At 36.1% G+C, this 22562-nt stretch overlaps 1 protein-coding gene and 1 pseudogene across 1 annotated transcript; one reads left to right on the top strand and one right to left on the bottom strand.

Annotated features, from left to right (window-relative positions):
- The first annotated feature begins 2550 nt into the window (after positions 1 to 2550).
- On the top strand, positions 2551 to 7560 carry LOC126610727 (phytochrome C-like; annotated as a pseudogene).
- Positions 7561 to 12368: 4808 nt separating this feature from the next.
- LOC126610731 (uncharacterized) lies at positions 12369 to 13448 on the bottom strand. Its single transcript, XM_050278849.1, has one exon. It carries the CDS (start codon positions 13281 to 13283, stop codon positions 12654 to 12656), a length of 630 nt encoding a protein of 209 aa, XP_050134806.1. The 5' UTR covers positions 13284 to 13448; the 3' UTR covers positions 12369 to 12653.
- Positions 13449 to 22562: the final 9114 nt, after the last annotated feature.

Raw genomic sequence — 22562 nt, 5'->3', positions numbered from 1 at the left:
CACACGGGTGTCACTGGAAATATGTCCCAATGTTTCTATGGCACTCATCACGTGAGTTTGACTAGTGCTATAAGCACACGTGACAAGAAACAATGTCTCCTTCGCATTTATCCACTACACTTTCATGAGTGGGAAACAAATAAAATTTGATAAAAGAAACAACAATGATAACAATTGGAAGTCGGATTCTCTCCTCTTCGTCTTCTCTCTATTACACTGGAGGGGATAGAAAATGAACGGGAGATAGTCCGATTCCTAATATTTGACGCTTACAATTTTCCAAAGAAAAACTTGATTTGAAAGATTCTTCCCCCTCATTAGTTGACACATGTCAAAATCCTGTGCAGTTGCGATGCATTTGGGCATAGACACATGACATTAGTACGTTTTCAACCTTGCAAATTTGTACTTGGTTACCGGAGGAAAGGACTAGTGCCCATAATCACATGCTTTGCTGCATGTGGATTTGTAATTTTCCTTTTTAAATTTTTTTTTTTATCTTAGTTGGAGTTCACTTGATCAATATTCAAAACAAATTCTTAGCTCTACTAACAATGTGACAATTGTAGTAAATGAAAGTGCGATGATTACAATTAGTGTATTGGTAAATACAATGTGATACAATGATGGTATCAACTGTATATAATTCATGTAACAATTAAGCAAAAATACACATACATTACTAGCTTCATTATCTTTAACCAAAAAGGATTCATAAAAATTTTCAATTCTCAAAACAAGCAGCCATATATTAAGCTTCTAGAAAACTTGATACAGTCTAGCTAGCTATTAATCTAATATAGTGATACTTCTCTTTTTAATGTCAGAACGATACATCACTTATGGGGAAAACCCATTCCTGCTCTTTATGCTGCTTTCAACTTTGCAACAAACATCTAATGAGAAATGCTTAAATGACTCTTTCAACTATGAACTGACAAAATATCCATAAAAAAAATCTCATTTTAAAAGACTTTTCTTACCATTTATCACATCAGAAGTCAAAGATGCATGATTGTTTTGCGCACTAACTGTCACCAACTGCTAATTTGCATTGTAACATGATTAACACAAAATGCAAATCCCACAAAACCCATGTCAGAACTGTGCTTTCCCCAGTCAAAAAGTCCACCTGTTACCTATATTACGGAAATGTATCATCTAGATCATTTTCACTAAATTCACTTAATCAATCAATTTAAACCTTGAAATTTAACCCAACGGTTATAAATAAGAAATATTTTTAAAAGTTATAATAATTTTAACCGTTGAATTAAATTTTAAAAATCCAAATTAGGTGATTAAGTGGATTTGGTGGAAATGATACGGAAAATGATCCCTCTCCCTATATTACCTCACCAGGATTGGGTGTGCCTGGGTGTGGGTGCGATCGGGGAAATGGAGTGAGAGAACGGGAGTGAGAGAACGAGATAGAGTTGAGAACTAAACTGAGAGAGAGTGAGGGGTCTAAGAGAGAGAGAGAGCATTTCTCCTTTTTCTAAAAGGCTGTTTTGGTTTCTACAAAACAATAAAAAAAATGGAAAGGACATCAAGGGCTGTTTTGGGCTCGGGGTTGATGCAAAGAGCCGTTGGCTCGGCTCTGGTCTCGAGGCAGAGGGATGCAGAGCATCCCATGTGAATTCATATCTATTTTTTTTTTCTTTTGTTTTTCTGTTAGTTCAGTTCTTTTTAGTTTTTTTTTGTGTTCTTTTCCTGTTTTTATTTAGTTTAGTATATTTATTTGAGTTTAGGTTCTTTTTATTTACAGTTTATTTTTTTTTCTTTATTTATTTTTCACACCTTGAGGACAATGTGTGATTTAAGTTTGAGGGTGGGAAATAAGAAATTTTAGGTTTTTAATTTTTGTGTCAAGTTAAAAATTTTCGTTTTTAAGTTAATATCCATAGTTTATTTTAAGCGTTAGAACAAAAGGAAAACTAATGAAAATGGTTTGAAAACTTTAAGTTTTAATGATAAGGACAAAATAAAGGGTAAAGTGAATAGTACCAGGATTGACTTTTTAGTGTAAAAATGTGGCTTTTCGTTAAAGTGAACAGTACCGGGTGCTTTTCGTTAAAGTTCTCTAGAACAAATGGACAAGGTGAAGGTTTATTCCATATTAGAGTCTTTTCTATTTATCGTCAATTAGACATTAATTCACGAATTATACTTTGAAAATTTGCATTATATATAAATGATTATAGTGTGTTTAAACTTCTTTCATTAATTACTACATGTTTTCTACACTCACAATGTTTGCCAGCTCGCTATATAATCAACTTAAATCAGTTAAATCCATCATGCAATGCATTTTCTTCCAATTTTTTGTGATAAACTAATAGATAATTAACTAAATAAACATCCTACAAAGTTTCAATAAAAATTTCCAAGTTTTTCTTACAATTTCCGTGGTTTCCATGTAATTTTTATCGATATCGATATTTTACCGATATTTCCATCGATATTTCCGTGTTTTCGGAATAGCGATATTTCCGATATTACCTATATTTAATACCTTGACCAGGAGTAACTAGCAAAACAATGGCTGCTTCATTTTCTTTTCTTGTTTTTTTAGGCAGCTCATAAAACTAAAAGAAGAAGATGATGAACAGTACAAAACTTCACAAATTAATAAAAAAAGCTGAAATCTTTGCTTATTTAATTTCTTTGCGAACCCCTCTCTCTCATGGGAGTCCGGAGCCGCAGAACCTGGTCGGTTTTCACGTGGCTGCCTGATCCACGGCCTGCAAATTTTGGTGGTCAGTGACACCCCATCCCTCCTCTCCCACTGTTTCATATATATATATATATATATATATATATAATGCATATAAATGTTTTGGTTTTATAAGTTATTTTGTTTTCTAATTTATTTATTGAATACTGTGTGGTATTAAATTATCTTGGTGTAGGGATTTGAACTTTGTCGGAGGAGATAGGAATGTCAACTAGCGAGTGTAAATATACAATCTTTTTACCTCTCTGAAGAAGCTGGAACAATTTGAAGCAGTAAAAGTAATCTGGGTTCTGGTTTTTTAGTTTGTATGGAGGTTTTGTGAAAGTGTATACTAGCAACCCAATTTGGAGATGCTCTAGGAATCATGAGGACTGTGAATTACATGACCTTCTTTTCTGTGTAGTTTTCTTGGAAAAGGGATTGCTTTTTTGACATTGAAATGGTGGTGGGTTTCCCTCCTTTCCACTTTCGTGATGGTTTTCGGGCCCGGCAGATTCCAATGACCAATTGTAGGTAATTTGGCTGTGGTTTTGGATTTATTTTCAGTTTTTCTATAACTTCTTGATTGTTTTTAGGAGCTCATAGTTTATTATTTCAATGGTTGTTGAATTTTGGTTATGTGGTTACGAATTACTTGATTTTTGCGGCTGGGGAGAATTGAACGTAGCTCTACTTGGTGAAAGAATAAAGAACACTTGGAGGGTAAGAACGTTGGAGAGATGTCGTCGGTGTCTTTGAACAAAATGAATAGTTCTAGAAGCAGCACTGTATCTGAACGGTGTTTTGATTACTCTGCTTCGGTTGACTGCAATATCTCATCTTCCACTAACAATGTCCCCTCCAGCACTGTATCTGCTTATCTCCGAAATATGCAGCGAGGAAGCCTTATTCAACCATTTGGTTGCTTGATTGCTGTTGATGAGAAAAACTTCACTGTTCTTGCCTACAGTGTAAATGCCCTGGAAATGTTGGACTTGGCCCCTCATGCTGTTCCAAATATTGAGCAGCAACAAGCTTTGACTTTTGGAGCGGATGTGCAGACACTCTTTCGGTCCTCAGGTGCTGCTGCGTTGCAGAAAGCAGCCCATTTTGGGGAAGTGAATCTTCTCAATCCCATATTGGTGCATTCTAGAACCTCTAGTAAGCCCTTTTATGCAATTCTACATCGACTTGATGTTGGCTTAGTAATAGATTTGGAACCAGTAAGTCCATCTGATGTTCCAGTGACTGCTGCAGGAGCATTGAAATCTTATAAGCTTGCAGCCAAAGCCATCTCAAAATTGCAGTCTTTGCCAAGCGGGGATATATCATTGTTCTGTGATGTTTTGACGGGTTATGATCGCATAATGGTGTATAAATTTCATGAAGGTGAACACGGGGAAGTTATCACTGAGTGCCATAGACCTGACCTGGAACCTTATCTGGGTTTACATTTCCCATCGACTGATATACCAAAGGCTTCCCAATTCTTATTTATGAGGAATAAGGTTAGGATGATATGTGATTGTTTAGCCGCTCCAGTAAAGTAATCCAGGACAAGAAATTAGCTCAACCATTGAGTCTTTGTGGAAGGATCAACATTGAGAGCTCCTCATGGTTGTCATGCACACTATATGGAAAGTATGGGTTCCATTGCATCTCTTGTGATATCTGTTACAATCAACGACGATGTTGATGAGATGGACAGTGATCAGCGGAAGGGAAGAAAATTATGGGGCTTAGTGGTTTGCCATCACACAAGCCCTAGATTTGTTCCATTCCCTTTGAGATATGCCTGTGAGTTTTTGATACTAGTTTTTGGTGTACAGATCAGCAAAGAAGTGGAGCTGGCTGGTCAGTCGAGGGAGAAACATATACTACAAATAGACTCTGCTTTGTGACATGCTCATGAGGGATTCCCCTGTAGGGATTGTTACGCAATATGCGATGGATCATGTTAAGTGTGATGGAGCTGCATTATGTTACAGGAAGAAATTATGGTTACTTGGGGTTACCCCAACAGAGGCACAAATTGAGCATATTGCTGAATGACTTCTCAAGTACCATAGTGGGAGCACAGGCTTAACTACTGATAGCCTTATGGAAGCTAGTTATCTAGGTGCTTCAGCTCTTGGCGATGAAGTTTGCAGAATGGCTGCCATTAAGATTACCTCAAAGTTTCTGTTTTGGTTTCGGTCCCACACCACAAAGGAAATCAAATGGCGTGGGTTAACACATGATCCTGATGACAAGGATGATGGAAGAAAAATGCATCCAAGGTCATCACTCAAGGCTTTTCTGGAGGTGGTTTAAGTGGTGAACTGTACCTTGGGAAGATATTGAAATGGATGTCATCCATTCTTTACAGCTGATACTGCGAGGATCATTATCAGACAAGCCTGTGGATGATTCCAAAGTGATTGTGAAGGCTCCATCAGTTGATGATAGGATACAGAGAGCGGATGAACTGCGCATTGTCACAAATGAAATGGTTTGATTTATTGTGACAGCTGTAGTTCCCATTTTTGCTGTTGATGCCTCTGGTACCATAAATGGGTGGAATACGAAAACAGCTGAATTAACAGGATTAGCTGTTGAGCAAGCTATTGGTATGCCATTAGTTGATATTGTTGGAGATGATTCTATTGAGTGGTGAAGGACATGCTCACATTGGCATTGCAGGGTAACGCTACTATTCATCCCTTGACTCTAGAATGTTAAATCCATCATCCATGTCACTCCATTCTAGGCAAATTTAGGTTCTAAAGAAAAAATTGACACTTGACTGATTTGCGATTATGTTTGTCTAGATGATAAGTAGACCAGAATAGGTGATTCAGACATGCTCAGAATCAAAATAGTCTTTGGGCCCTTTCAAAAAAAACAAAGAAAGAAAGAAAGAAAGAAGAGTCTTTGGACATTTGTACTGTCTTTTGGTGATAAATAAACATATTGTCAGATGGATAACGGTGAATGGTTGTATAAATTGCGGTTTGGTTTTCTAATTGCTAAGAGCACTTTTTTCTGGGATGTCTGCCTTTTATATTCCTTCAAGCTTCTGACTAAATTAATTTTCACAAAAGTCGAAGCGAATGATTCCCTTGTTGCCCAAGCTTTGATTGTGTTTGGTGTGTGGGTTGCTTCCTGACCCACACCGCTCTTTACATGAATACCCTTTGTAACCAGTAATCTGGTTATCCTTTTTTCTCATAACCAATGTGTATGAAGTTCTAATAATTTAGTTGTGTGCTTTTCGTTTACCTTATATACTTGTTCCCTTCTACATTTCTTGGGTTCCTTCTCCTTATTCCGCAATTTCGCTGATGTGATTGTAAAATGGCAGGTGTAGAGAAGAAAAATATTGAAATCAAACTGAAAACATTTGGTCAGCAAGAAAATAACAGTTTTGTAATCTTGGTGGTTGATTCATGTTGTAGCCGAGACATCAAGGAAGATGTAGTTGGGGTTTGTTTTGTAAGCCAAGATCTTACCAGAGAAAAATTGGTTATGGAGTCTATGGACAAATACACCCGTTTGCTAGGTTGTTGATGACACTGATATCGAAGGTATTGAGGAATGGTATGTTGTTTTTTTCCTTCTTCAAATCGAAGACTGTTTTGCGAAATTGTGCACCCTATCAGTTTTGTTCTTTCAATATCAGATTAGATTGTAGCGCACATATTTGTGTTTTGGAATGGCAATAAAAGAAACTTCATAACTTGTTTTCAGTATTGATCCTGATTCATGAGGAACCATAATCCCTTGTCATTTGCACTAATTTCAATCCTACTTGCAGCTACATGGAAACAAATTCTAGTGAGTTTAACCTCGGGGAAACTGTGGAGGTTGTCATAAATCAAGTTATGATTTTGAGTCAGGAGCAGCAAGTGAAGATCATCCATGATTCACCAGCCGAGGTGTCATCCATGCTCTTGTACGGAGACAATTTGAGGCTACAACAAGTCCTGTCCGATTTCTTGACGAACGCACTCCTTTTCACCCCTGCATCCGAAGGATCGCCCATTGTGTTCAGAGTGACTCCAAAGAAGGAAAGTATAGGCATGAAAATGCACATTGTTCTTCTTGAGTTTCAGTAATCCATTTCATATTACTCAAACAGTTATGGAACTTGCCATCTTACAGCCTAAATTAAGAATGCTAACTTCAGTTGTGTGGTTAAAATTGCAGTATCACTCACTCAGCATGGGGAATTCCAGACGACCTAATTCAAGATATGTTTCACAGCAGCCATCGCGTCTCAAAAGAAGGGCTAGGCCTACAAATGAGCCAAAACATGGTGAAGATCATGAACGGCACTGTACGGTATCAGAGAGAAGCAGAGAGAGCATACTTTATAATACTTCCGCTGGTTCACCAGATTGGCAGATGAACCTTCTGGTCTGTGTATATTACACACAGAGAGGCAACACTCCCCCTGCAGTTTCCTGACGCTTAAACCGGAGTGGCATGTCCATAAATAAAAGCCTGTAGCAGTCAGCGGCGGACCAACAATTGTTCAGAGGCTGGAGGATACTAATTTTTTCACTGGCAAGCTCGGTAAGCTGCAATATTAACTAGAGATTTTAGAATGAGTAATAAAGTTTGCTTCAAGGTCGATACCAAGATTTTTTAAGCAAATACGGTTCAAGTTCAGCGGAAGACTTCCCAGATTTGGAGGGGTAGTTTGGGATGTTTGAATAATGAATAGGTTAGGTGAAGGCAGTTTGATGCTTGGAACTTAAGTTAATTTAAAGTTTATATGCTAACCCTTTTGTAAAACAGAGATTATTGTGCGCTTGATGAAATTGGACTATGCAAATATGGTCTACATACTTCAAATTCAACCAAGTTTTATGTTGTGGCCTGAAAGTTGAACCCCTTGTTGACATACTTGCACCAAGACAAGAACTTCTCCACCACAATGTTCATTTCTTCAACCGGAACCCTTTAGTTTCCGGCATCTACATGTGGATGAAGAAGCTCATGAAAAATCTAAACAATCAGTCACTTTATTGTGATTTTTACTGTGCATCAATGTATCATATATGAAAACCCTGGAAATACCATCATTGTGACTCGTTAGATCCAATAACACATTGTGGCGATATAATAATAAGAAGGGATAATACTTAGGTACTCACTAGTGAGTGCTCACCTTTTAATTTTAGCACATGTTTTATTGTTTTAAAATAATGGACATGTCACTAATTTTTCTTGTGCTTTAAAATACAAGGAACACATGACATTTTTTAATTGGGCTAAATCAAAAAGTGAGTACATAAAATACTAGTGGTGGGGTGTATTTCTGCTTACCACCTTATTTTTTACCATTTGATAAGTTTAAATTTTGAAATTTGTGTCGCCTAGGTGTGGATCATGCTCGGAAAGCAGATACATTGTGAAGCACTTAAATTGGGACTTGATATGAACGTTACAGTCAAATGCTCTTCTTGCATTATATTCCGACACTGGAACTATACAATATTTCTTGGACATGATGCAATCTGGACTGGAACTTAATAGAGTAAAGCTTGTGTTTCATTGCTCTCACTTCCTGAGCTAGGCCGGCAGATTCATGTTGTAGTCTCAAAACACAATGCCATCGAGGTAAGGTTTATTCAATCTTTTGAATGGACAGACGTGTCTGCAAGTGTTCTTTGAGCAGGTAAGGTTTATTCAATCTTTCTGTGCATGTATGTTCTTCGGGTTCCAATAACTGCATCATTAAGTTCTGTTTTGGGATCTTGAAGGCTAGTATTGCTGCCAACTTTGAGAATCAGACCAGAGAAGGGATGCAACCGGCATGCCTCTTGAAGAACATGCACGGAATATTCTTAACCTTATGCTTTCAATGTCTTTACAACACGAAATTGTACTGTCTGTGCAATACGCAACAACAGATTTGGCGAATGGATCCTATCTTGTGCTACACTACAAGAGATGGATGGAGAGTGTCTTGTCATTTGGATACCGGATGATGAGCATATTCGCTGTTCCTGTAAGGAGTTTGAGCATTTGGGGGATTTTATGCAGGCAATCCCTTCGCGTACTAGTACTGAAGAACTACTTTCAACTCCCTGAAAAATATTTTCTGCTCCGTTGGCGGCTAGAAAGTTCATTGGTTATGCTCAAATCAGCAGCGATGAGTGTGCTCAGGCCTTTCACGGGCTTGCTGATACCCTATTGACAGTCTCATTAATCTCCAAAGATTTAATTATGTTCATAGGCTCATAACCAACTTACGAGTCTTCTCGAGCATGTTAGGCATATGCTAGTGATTGACGAATATGCTGCGATTTCTGCAGCTACTAACATCAGTGAATCTTAGTCGCCTTTGTTCATAAGACTCAAAATCTCTGTATCAAGTTAGGTGGTGCGGAAGGCATCAAATTGTAATCATTAACATTAATAAGGTTACTCGAACATTTGTAAACAAAATTAAGAAACATGGATGCAAAACATACCGACATGCTATCAACACATTTCTAATAATTTCTGTATGAAATGAGGTGTTCTGCATTCACAATCACTTCATATGCAGATGCGACATTTCTAATTTCCTCACAATCTTGATGTTGCTAAGCCGTCCTACTTAGATGCAGTTTCTGTCTATTTTTCTATCATGTATGGCTATAATGATTAAGTTCGGCTATGAAATGACGTCGGTTCTTCATTAAAGAACGGACTGGTGATATATCATTTATTACTAACAAAACATATCGACATGCTATCAACACATTTTTCAACAGTATAACATTAATGAGCATGAAGAACAAATGTCGTGCTAAGAGAGTTATTAGATGATTGTAGAAAAGGCTGCTTCTTTGTAAATACTCTTCAATTATAGCTCAAAATTTACCTGGTTACATCATAGTTTGAAACGCACCACCGACCAAGGCATGTGAACAAAGAATTTCTCGTCACTTATTATTGTAGAATGATTCGAGTACGAGACCTCCTCGAGCTGAATGAAGACATTATAGTACTAAACTAATGATCATGTGTCTATGACTTTATTTTTTATCAAGCCACACAAGAAAACGTCTGATTGGGGTTGTCGTGTTTAATGTCACCCACTCCACCGTTGTGTTTAATTGCAATACTTGTGAGTGCTTGCCTCCAAGGAAACCAAGTAAAGTGCCAACTGCCAACTGCCAAGTCAACTTCACTCTCATGATGCTCTCTCCCCTTTTTTCATCTTTTTTTTTATTCCCATCATGGTTTTCTTTTTCCCCAGTTTTTTTTTTTTTAAGTGAAACGTGAGTAGTAATGAAATTGTATATTGTGTATGATAGTAATATGAAGTGACATGAGAATCAAATTTTATTATATATTTGTGTGATGATAACATTAGGTGACATAAGAATTAAACCTCATTATATATTATGTATATATTATGTGTGACGGTAACATCAGGTGACATGAGAATTAGACGAGAATAAAGCGATTTTGATAAAATAGATAAAGTATTGGTAAATGGTGATGCATAGTTAGTTGGTGGTGCATTTTGTCTCTCTTTCTTGTGACTTATATGCTACCTCATTATATATTGTACGTAACGGTAACATTAAGCAACGAGAGAGTCAGATGAGAATAAAACGATTTTGATGAAATAGATGAAATATTGGTAAATGGTGATGCATGGTTAGTTGGTAGTGCAGTTTGTCTCCCTTTCTCGTGACTTACGTGCTCACCTTATGAGAATGTTGTGTATCCCATTATATATGCACTTAATTAAGCTCGTTATGATGTCAAGGTCTCTAACCTTTGTCGGATGATCACTCTGTGCATGGTAAATCAAAACAAAAAAACACCTTGTTCCAAGCATGGACATAATTGGACAGCTCATCATATACACATGCAACTAAAGTTTATAAAGATTGTAGTAGCAAGGTTCGATGGAGGGCGCAAAACATGATTAATTCTCCATTTAAATGGGAATATGGATTAGTACTACGATTTAGTGGTATTCCTCTTCACTTATTAGTGAGAGATCTTAGGTTTGCTTCTCGCCGAAAGCAAATTTGGACTATATTATTGATAGCCCATTATGAGGCTAAGCTCACACCCTCCTCCTAATATAGATAATATCGATTGTTAAAAAAAATAGTGTTGTATTATCGGACATATATTTAAATCTTAATTTGGAATATAGTTATAAAATAGTGTTTTATTTACCCACGTTGTCGGACGTATATTTAAATCTTAAATTTAGAATATAGATTTACAGAATAGTGTTTTATTGTCAGACGTTTCTCTAAACCGTGTAGCTTGGCAAGAAACATTGTAATGAATTTATGAAAATCATAGTCGGGTAATATAAACATTTCTAAGGGTCTGACAAAAACATATTTTGGGCCATACTGTTTGATCCAAATAATTAACTATTGATAATCCAACAACATAACGAGAAAGAGAGCTTCCTAGTAGCTTGATGAAGCGGCACATATATCAATTTCGTATATATGCACACATTATTGACTGGTAGGATGTCTCTTATATAAGGTATGATCAGACTAATTTGAACTCTTGCTTGACTTGGACTGTTTGCTAGAGAGTAATTGTCTGCTTCTGAAAGACCTGGAAACCAAAAGAGTCAAGTGAGCAATTGCTTGGTATCTTCTTCAAAGCTGGATAAACATTGAACAAACATAAAGCAAGAACAATTTGTTTTTTTCTGAATTCAACTTTATACCTTTTCTTGTATCTAAATGAAGGATTTTTTCTGGATTCGTGACATTTTGTTATTTGTTGCAACTTGCAACTTAGAACGTGCAGTGGGATATGATTATGAATACTTTTTTCACGTCTTTTTCCAATCTCCGACCATTTTTTTACTGTGGACGTGATTTGCTTCACACAATTTGATTTTATTTTACGGAATATCAACCATTTTATTATTAGAAGTGAAGTTTGTTAGAGAATTATTAAGCCCCAAAAGCTGATAGTTGTTGCAGAAATAAGTTAACAATGTATATCAAATTAAAGCTCTTCGTCATGAAAAGAGACAGACATACATAAGATTGCAAAAAGCTATGATATGTCAAACAAAATTAGACGGATAGTCATATCTAGAAAAAATATCAGTTCACTCCATAGCCTTAGTTACAAGGGCTGATAGTGCAAAATTAGGTATAAACACCATGTTATGGTTTCAACATAAAATTTTAAGTCCTATACGCAAACGCATTTGAGCTAAAAATTGCATCATTGATTCATATGAGGGTAAAAGAGATTATTGGATGGTATTTCTACACAATTCAAACAATAATACAGAAGAAACAATAACCCAAAAATTCATCAAGTCACCAAAAAAAAAAAAAAAAAAAAAAGAGAAAGTTGAAAAAGGTAGTCTTTTACAGTTAACAAAACAAGGATCCATCCACATAGCGCATCAGATCACGACTTCTCAGTATTGGTAGGATTTGAGCCAACCACAGGGGTAGTTGGTTCGGTCAAGCTTGATGTTCACAACAGTTGTCATAGCGGATGAAAAGGGGTTCATGGATTTCATTTGAGGATTTTTTTTGGGGGGTGGAGTTGGCTGGTTGGGAAGAAGCTACGTTGTTGTTGTCGGCCATGGAAAAAAAATTGCAGGATCTTGTCGGTAGACAATTAGGCTCAATACCATGTAAAACTTTAGTAGGCTAGGTTTTCAGTTGTTTTTGCACACCCTTTCAATCGAGGGTTGCTTGTATTTATATGATCATAGCGATTACATCAGTGGGTTTGAAATACCCTATTTACACGCTAGTTTGAAATTCAAACTTCACAACAGCATAATAAACTTAGCTAAGAAACATTCAAAATATTCCTGGACTTATCCGACTCCCATTGAGATAAAGAAGAATCACGCACACAACAGACTTGAGAGTTTGAATGTAAATGGGAAGTCTGACTTGGTCTAACAGTTAGTTCTTTAATCTCACTGACAATATCAAAACATGATTGACTGTTGGACTTCAAGTTTAATTCCTTCTTTCATTCTCCTAATGAAATCATCACACTTCTTGTTCAACTCCTCTGCACTCAGCACTTCAATCCCTTCCTCTTCATACAAATCACGATCGTCCACCACAACAAAATTGTTTCTGCAGCATTCATCTTCTTCCTCTACTGTAATCAAAACCCTTTTTTCATCTTCTGTCACTTTCACTTGTTCGATTTCGACGTTGACAACTTCTTCCTTTGCTTTTGGTGCTTCTGTTGCCTTAGTTTCTGCCAATTCAGCTGCTTTTCGCCGGCACTCGATACTCTTGGGAACATGTTCATTGTTGAGGTTAGAGCTCCCTGGTGGAGAAGTCCCAATGAGACCAGAGTTCTTCACAATGAACACCACTAGTCCATTGCGAAGTAAAAACATGTAGTTCTTATCAAAAGTGTAGCTGAACAAGTTTACAGAAGATGTGAAGGAATTGAAGGAGTAGAGAAAAACAGAGATCAAAGAAGAGTAGGAGAGTAAGGCTGAAAACACTGAGACTGAGAGCAAAAACTTGATCACTTTGTGGGATTGGCTGAAATTGAATTGGCTTGCGGAATGGTTGCTTGAAATCTTGATATAATCCATGGTTTCTGAGAAAAAAAAAACTCCAAGCGTTTTCCGAAAACGTTAGGATGGTGCACGAGTACGTTTAAATCGGATCGTAGAATTGAAACAGAGCTGCAAATATTTTCTCAGAGGTGCTTTAGGCTCTGCACTTGACAAGGAAATGAAGCTTTTGGGTGCTTTATATAAGTTTAGAAGTGTGAATACAATAATTTTTAGGGTATGTGAACACTGAACTTATTTAATGTATTTTGCAGTGGTACCCTTCAGAGAAAAGATCCCGAGTCAGTCAACTACCAGTTTAATATTTATTTTTTTATGACTAAGAGCAAGACTTTGAATCAATGGTCCTTCCAAAAACAAAAATGAATCATTATGGTGATTCTTTTAGATGTTTTATAACGTTACGGTCCGTAATACTGTTACGTTGCGATCCTTACTAATAATATAAGAATTTGTAAAGTGAAACTAACATATGTCATATATTATTAGGATAGGAATCTCTTGTGACAATGTATTCTGTTATACACATCATTCTCGTTAAGGTTAAATAGTTTAGATTTGTTTTTGAATTTTCGCTATAGAGGATACATCTTGTTAGATAGTAGCTTTCTATATTGGTAAAAGTTGGCACATGTGTAGGCATGCACGCAATCAAAGTAACTAATTACTCAATGGAAAAAAAATAAGGAAAATAATGAAAAAGACTTTAAAACTGTGCATTATAACAAAAAATCATTTAATAACTTTATTTAATGATAAGAACAAGAGAAGAAGAAGAAGAAAAACTAAAACAAAAAAACATCGCTCAGCGCATGCAACACCCACACCCACTCCCTTTTCTTTGTAATATGCTCTGTCCAACTTCATTAATTCCTTTTAAAAATTCTACCATCATCATCACAGATTCTAACATATATGATATATCAACATGAATTAATTTCTTTTAGTTGCTCCTGCGTCCCTCTTGCATGTAGTGACGCAGATATCAAGAATTCTGCGAAAAAAATTTATTTCCATTAGAATTTAAATTTTGAGGTATCATCTTCTGCATTGTCCTTTGAACCGCACAAAACCCTGTTTTGACTTTCCTTCATCGTCCAATTTGTTGACTGTAGTCCAGCGGAGTCCAGAGTAATGTCATCATGATTAAAAGGATTAGAATCATGTTTATGGCTTATAGGTAATTGGCCAAACACTGGTTCTTTCTGCAAGGACATCAAAATCATCAGTGCCAGAGTAATTTGAACACGGTATCATTCATTTTTTTTCCTAATTGCAGAAGATGAGCAATATTGAACTCAAGTACTATTTCACGAAAAACTCATATGGAGGCCCAATCGAGAAAATAGCCCTACACAACTTAACATAAGATCATAAATAGCCCTACAAAAGTTCATAAATAAGATGTCTGCTGCAAGAGTTTAATAGCAGAGTGGTCAAAACCAAAAGGGAAAATAACCAGTAACAAGTTTCATGGTTTACGTAGATTCAGGAATGTAGGAGAAAGCTTCAAAGACACAGCAAGTGCACGCCATTTTGTTGATTATGCCAGTTTCACATATATAAACACATTTATATGTGTTTATATATAAATGTGTTCGTAAATAGTGTAATAAGTTTCATAAATAGTCATAAATTTTCATAAACAGTATAAAAAGTTTCATAAACAGTTTGTGTGAGGACTTGCAGGTCAGCGCGTCAGAATGTTTTTAAATTTTTTTTTTAATATTAAAATTATGTCTTTTTCATTAAAATTTAAGTTCTTTTGTCATTTTTATTAAAATTTAAGGGTTTTTCATTAAAATTTAAGTCTTTTTTATTAAATAAAGTTATAACATGGTTTTTTATTAAAATAAACTTAACCCAAGCTCTTTTTATGAAAGTTCTAAAAAAAAAATATGAAACCATTCCTTAATTCCCGAACATTCAAAACTTTTTAGGTAAAGTTGGGGGAAGAACCTTAATGTTTCATGGAAACTTTAAACTTCATATGCCCCTCAAATTGCATCTTAGCTATTTTCAAGTCGCTATATAAATTTTTTAGTTCATCCTTAACAAATTTTGCCTAAGTTTGATAAACTTTAAAGTTCTTTATTCAAACGACAATTAAAGAATTTCTAAAAAGAATTGTTTTGACACATTTAAAAAGTTATTTTACACTTCTATATGCAAGTGATATTAGAGAATGGGAAACATGGACACTAGTGTACATATATTCTTGACTTTTTAGCCAAAATGGTTCTGAAATTTGGTATAATTTCTCAGTTTGATTCATGAGATTTAAAATCAATAGAAATGGTCCCTGAATTTGTCCACCATTAGTCATTTGATTCTTCCATGAAAAAAGCTCCGTTAAAATCCTCGATTAAAAAAAAAATGGAGGTGTTTTGACAAAAATACCCTTAATTTAATGAAAATTTTCACAAAATTACGAAATATACCCTCAGGGACTATTTCTATCAATTTTAAATCTCACAAACCAAAGTGAGAAGTTATAGCAAGTGAAATTTTACTGCAGTGGTGGAAAGAACTTGAGTCTTTACATGACGGCGTAGATTCAAACCTCATAGGTGGTTAATCTAACAAAATCTATCATATGATATAAAAAATAATAATAAAAAAATGAAAAGTTATATCAATCTCAAATACCATTTTGTTTCAAATATCTATATTCTTTAACATTTGAGCTACGATGCCGTTGTAATCTCACTTTTTTTTTTAACTTGTAACATTTGAACAAAAATTAATCTCTAGATGTCAACTTAATACTTTAGGATTGACTTAGATGTTAAGGTTGACCTCTGGTCACTCGGTTTTGGGAAGTAGCAAGTAGCCAAAACCTTATGGTTTGTTCAATTAGGTACCGTTTGGTACGTGGGACGGGACGGGACGGAACAGAGTGAGACGAGGTGTTATGTCCCACGTTTGGTACGCCTAAAATGGATGGAGCGAGTTGTTCCACGGGACGAATTTTGGGTGAATTTTCGTTCCACCTCACCTCCTGGAACGACTCGTTCCACATCCATGGAACACAAAAGATAAGGGGCATTTTTGTCTTAATTTTATAATTTTGTGTTCCACAAGGGTGGAACAAGTCGTTCCAAGGGGGAGGTGGAACGAAAATTTAGCCAAAACTCGTTCCATGGGATAGCGCGTCCCACTGTCTTTGGCACACCAAACGTGGGATGAGGGCATTCCGTCCTACTGCGTTCCGTCTCATATCAAATTCTTATTGCAACATACCTTTATGTCACTATAACTTTTGACGAGGTTCACATCTTTTCTTTTCCAATGATAGAGTTTATTGTTTCTACTCATCTTTAATGATAGTGTTTTGGGACGTAAACAGACAACAGAGAAAAACAAATACAATATAATATAAAAAACATGAAATTTAATCCAAAGAAGAAGCAAACAAACAAAATATCCATAAATTGACTTATACTTTAGTTGGATGATTCAAAACTTCAAAAATCACCATCAATCAATAAAAAAAGCTTGTTTTTCTCTATTAGAGCTATTAAGGTTTTAGCTGGAATGAACGTATGATAAACAAATGGTGATGCTAGGGTTTAATTATAGTGTGGTGGTTTATTGATAAATTTGAGTTTTATTATTAATTTCCTTTTGTACTTAATAGTAATTCTGCAATAGAGTAAAATAGAGACATTCAAAATTTAATTAAGTATAGAAAGAAGTTACATAGATGTAAATAAAATTTCCCAATCCAAATTATTTGGGTACAAAGTCACAAACTTGTAGGCTGGTCAGGGATGGGCTGTGGGGCTGATGCCTGGGATAGGCTATAGGTTTGTAGAACAAATATGTCACTTCTGAAATGGGGTCAACAATCCATGAAGTCTAAACCATTTAAGAGTTGGCCCATTTTTGGTACTGATGTTTCATTTTCATTATCAACCTCAATCATATTATCTACACTAAAGACTATCAATAATGTTGTTCAAATTCTTCTTTGGCGAGAATTGAATCTAAGACCTCTCACTTATAAGTGAAGAAGAATATCACTAGATGGTAGTACTAAGTGAGTGAAGAGGAATACCACTAGACGGTAGTACTAAGTCGCATATATTATACTATTGGATATGGCTTTTAGTGTGAGGTAAATTCCTATTAAATATTAAGTTAGGAAAATGTTTTAAGGAAATATCATATGTACTACGATCTAGTGGTATTCCTCTTCACTGATTAGTGAGAGGTTTTAGGTTCAACTCTCGCCAAAGGCGAATTTTGAACCAATTTATTAGCCCATTGTGAGGCTAAGCCCACCCCCTCCCCATGTAGTAAATATCGATTGTTCAAAAAAAAAAAAATCATATTTAACTACTTAAGGAAAAATATTAACTTCAACTAAATAGTTTAGGAAAAGGGTAATATTAGGGAGATTAATTTTGTAAACTAAATGATGTGTCATCAATAGGAATGAGCATGTTTATCAACGCTTAAGTAATAAATCAATCAACAACTTCCATGTCTTTTAGTTTTCAAAATTTAGTATACAAATTTAGTCTTCCTAACATTACCCTTAGGAACAATAACTTTCCAATGAATTGTGACTAAATAAAGACATGTGAGATTACCATCTTGTCCTTAAGTTTATTACTTATACAACATAAGAACCCTTACAGACCGGGTTGACTTTGAGAGTTTAAGGTTTCAAATGGTCATTAAATATGGAGTTGATCATTTTGGGTGTAGTGTTTTAGAATGTCATTGGGAGAAGTTTAGGGGTTTCAAATATGGAGTTGATCATTTTGGGTGTGAGGTTTTGGAATGTCCTTGGGAGGAGCTTAGGGTGTCTCTAGTTTTGGGCTGATCCCAAAATTTGGGAACCAGACCCTACGCCCTAAATGATAAACGTCGTGAATTTTTTTTTTTCCCTCTAAAAAAGTACTATTCTTGTTCATAACAATTCATTGGGAAGGTTAATGGCTTATATGGACTTATGATGGTAGGGTTAGGCATTATTGTCATTTTAATTAGTAAATTAGTTTGACTTTTCAACTAGTACCTAAACTAAAAATATAATATTTTAGTTGAAATTCTTCCTCCCCCTAGTTAGTTGTTCCTACTTGTCTCAAATGCTAACAATATTAAACTTACATTGTCAATTCTGATGAACGGGTTAGATAAATTGCCTTAATTTGTCTGGAGGCGGTGCAGTTTGTGCCCAATTTCGGGGACAGCTATGGGGGCTAAGAAGCTGAGTTTTGCCGATGGATGTGAAGCATATACATAGAAAAAAAGTGCAATCACCATCTCAAACTTATAGGATAAAACTTAAAATATAAACTTTAAAACCCCCCAAACCATCTCCAACTATTGAGCTAACATAAGCCCGGGGAGAAAATATATCTCTGGGCTAAATTTCCCCCAAGATTTAAGTCTGGCTTAAATTATTTTGGATCCACCAAACTGTCATATTTCTAACTTTTTTTGTTTATTACTTATAATCAAGGTTCTAAAAAACGTTAGGAGCTAATCGGACGGTGAACTAACGCCTAGCTCCTAGGCAGCTAGGCGGATTTACATAAATTTACACTATATATTATAAAATATGAGATATGTGTTTAATTTTAGAACTTCTACAAAGAATAGTGGGCCTAGCTTGTTTTTTCTTTGAGCAAAATAGTGGGCCACAAAATGGACCAAACTTGAAAGAAAAGCCTTTTTTTTCAATTAAACCAATAGCTTTTCCACAGCCTTTCTTAGTTTCTCCAATGCTAGTCCCAATCAACCATCACTTGTTTAGTGGCTCTAGACTCGGATTTATTATCAACAAATCTCTTTCTCTTATTTCTCTCTATGCATAGAGATCCCTTTCTTTCTCTTCAGTTATGCCTTTCTTTTCCTCCCCTCCCCTTTCTAGTTTTTCTTTCGACTCTCTCTCTCTCTCTTCAATAGAACGGACGGATCTTTTCAACAGATCCCTTTCTCTCTTTGTAATAAAACCCAACGAACGGATCTCTTAAATAGATCCCATTCTCTCTTAAATAGATCCCATTCTCTCTTTGCAGTAAAACTCAACGGACGGATTATGTGAACTGTTCATCCATGTATATTCTCAATCTACTTGGGTTCATCGATTGATGTAGGGACTTGCAAAATCCAAGGCGCTAAGTAATCACGAAACTTCTAAGTACTTAAGTGTGGTATCGTTTTCACTTGCCTTATCTGTCTTATAAGTAAATGTGACATCTTCTATGGAAGTATTTTTCCTCCATCCAGGGGTGGTATCTTTAATCGATAGAGATGCACAAGGTAATGTATCAATTTCACTTAAAGCTTACTTGTGGTTTCGGGCTTGGTCAAGCGCAATACAAACCCTATAGTAGGAGTCCCCCAAGTCTTTGAGCGAGGAGATCTGCCGAAAAAGGTGACAGACAAAGTAAGCAATTAGAGTTCCAAGTAGTCAGTCTTAGATTGAAAGTTTGATCTCGTGTTCCGGTTGATTGTTCTCCTTCTCCTTGTTTTGTAGACATCAACAAGGACAAAGAAAATGACATGGAGAAGAGATGATATGAGATACTTTTGCTTTTGAAGAAGTAACTTTCCACAGACTTATTCTTGAACTGGGCTGAAGTTTTCTAGTTTCTTCCAGAGTATAATGTCGACTCAAGAATGTGAGGGTCAAAACAAGTCCATCAAATCAAGAATGCGTTCGACCTTGATGATATGAGATATTTTTGTTGTTGACAAAGTAATAGATGAATCGGCACGTGTTCTATTGCGCTTTTCTCCACATGCTTCCTTGTATCATTCTCACTTGCCCTATCTATTCCTCACGTAGATGTGGTATCTTTTCTAAAAGCATAAGATGTTGAAGATGAGTACTCGAGAGCAATGTCAGGTAAGTAATCAGGCAAAGGGTTCTAGGCAGTCAGTTCCTGCCTAGAAGCTTGATTCCAAGTGCTGACTGATTGCTCTATTTCTCCTTGTCTTGCAGGTAAGAACAAGGACGAAGGAAAAGACAGGGAAAAAGCATGATATGGGATACTCTTACTTTTAACCCTGATGATATGAGATACTCTTGCTCTGGTATGGCTTGTTTGCAGAGGTATTATCGGGGGAAAGAAAGTTGAGTATTTTGAGAGGCTTCGTTGGGAGTACCTTCTCAGATATGAGCAAGGGTTGAGCATTTTTGTAGGTCTACCTGTCTATGGAGGATGGAGGTCGCCATATATAGGAGTTTCCCTAACAAGTAGTAATGATATTCATTTACCCTTCTTGGTCATAGCAATGTAATGGGAGCTGCAAGCTTCATGTGTTTTAACTTTGTCATAGCACTTTGAAAAAGTGGTCAGTGGTGTCCGGAGAGCTGATGTTGCGTCTGAAGATTGCAGACAAGCTTTATCCAAGGAAATCTGGCTCTCGAAACTCGAATAGTGGTGCCTTTTCGGTTTTTGGGAAAGAAGATATGTTGAAGATCTAGCTCTCAAAATTCGGAGAGCGTTGTTGATGTGAAAATTAACTTAACACACAAATTTAACCCTTTTTTGACACTGTAGTATAAGTATAAGTAGGGATCGTTCTGGACCGGGGATTAGGAGGGCTTGCTAATAACCTCTAAACTGACTCAAAAACATAAAACTAAACTTAAAAAATACTTAACAAGACTCACAAGACTCAAAGCAAACTTAAAATACTCAAAACAGTTTAAAACAAATAAATAAATTTAAACTAGACACTAGGAATGACTTTGGACGAAAATTGACTTTTACTTGAATCAAAACATTTAAAAACACAAATTAAAACATATTCTAACTAATTAGACACACTAAAGTAAAGGGGGATTGAAGCTTTGTAGGTGAAGCTTTGAGGTTGAAGCTTTGTTGGATATCATGAATTGATTTTGCTTCACACTATCTTGATCAAGAGTGTATGAAGCTTTTGAGAATTGTAGTTGCCTTCCATTTGTTGAAGCTTTTGTGGTGAAGCTTTTTTAGGTACCATGAATTGATTTTGCTTCACATTATCTTGATCAAGAGTGTGTGAAGGTTTTGAGAATTGTAGTTGTCCTCCATTTGTTGAAGCTTTTGTTGGTGAAGCTTTTGTTGGTGAAGCTTTTGTGGTGAATCTTTTGTAGGTGAAGCTTTGAGGTTGAAGCTTTGTTGGGTACCATGAATTGATTTTGCTGCTTTGTTGGGTACCATGAATTGATTTTGCTTCACACTATCTTGATCAAGAGTGTGTGAAGCTTTTGAGAATTGTAGTTGCCCTCCATTTGTTGAAGCTTTTGTTGGTGAAGCTTTTGTGGTGAAGCTTTGTAGGTGAAGCTTTGAGGTTGAAGTTTTGTTGGGTACCATGAATTGATTTTGCTTCATACTATCTTGATCAAGAGTGTGTGAAGCTTTTGAGAATTGTAGTTGCCCTCCATTTGTTGAAGCTTTTGTTGGTGAAGCTTTTGTGGTGAAGCTTTGTAGGTAAAGCTTTGAGGTTGAAGCTTTGTTGGGTACCATGAATTGATTTTGCTTCACACTATCTTGATTTTGCTTCACATTATCTTGATTTTACCAAATGATAATAGAGTACGGGTTGTACATTTCATCACCTGGTTGGTGGCATGAAAAAGAGTACGGGTTGTACATTTCATCACCTGGTTGGTGGCATGAATATGAGTTCCTTCTTCACCTGGTTGGTGGCATGAGTGGCAAGTTGCCAAATGATATTAGAGTACGGGTTGTACATTTCATCACCTAGTTGGTGGCATGAAGGAGAGTACGGGTTGTACATTTCATCACCTGGTTGGTGGCATGAAGATGAGTTCATTTTTCACCTGGTTGGTGATAAGAGTGGCAAGTTGCCAAATAATATTAGAGTACGGGTTGTACATTTTATTACCTGATTGGTGGCACGAAAGAAAGTTCATTCATCACCTAGTTGGTGAGAATAAGGGCAAGGTGTCGAGGCATATTGTAGCAAGTGTCGAATGATACAAAGTATGTTGAACCCTTTCGAAGCACAGTTGACTTATGTATGGATATGTTGGAATGTATGATGTTTATGTATGAATGTGTTGGAATGTATGATGTTTATGTTGATTGACATGAGTGATGCTTATGAATGTTTTGCTATGCATGAAGAGATCCATGCTTTCGATATGTGAAACATGTTGGTTGTAACACTTAGCATCACATACTTTGTGTCAAAGTACGCATGTTGAAGCTCTGAGTTGGAGTATAGGGGTTGTCTGAATTCCCTCTTCTTTAAATATTTGCCGAATGGCTTGTGTGACAAAAGATCTCAAGCGATTGAGAGTCAAAACATTTGTAATGTGTA

This window comes from Malus sylvestris, chromosome 17 (genome assembly GCF_916048215.2).
Source record: "Malus sylvestris chromosome 17, drMalSylv7.2, whole genome shotgun sequence".
NCBI lineage: Eukaryota > Viridiplantae > Streptophyta > Magnoliopsida > Rosales > Rosaceae > Malus > Malus sylvestris.
The sequence above is the reverse complement of the archived record's forward strand: the minus strand, read 5'-3'. Positions and strand labels throughout refer to the sequence as shown.

What these genes read in the sequence shown, in the direction of transcription:
- LOC126610731 (XM_050278849.1), bottom strand. Translation starts at nt 13,283, where the DNA reads ATGGATTATATCAAGATTTCAAGCAACCATTCCGCAAGCCAATTCAAT.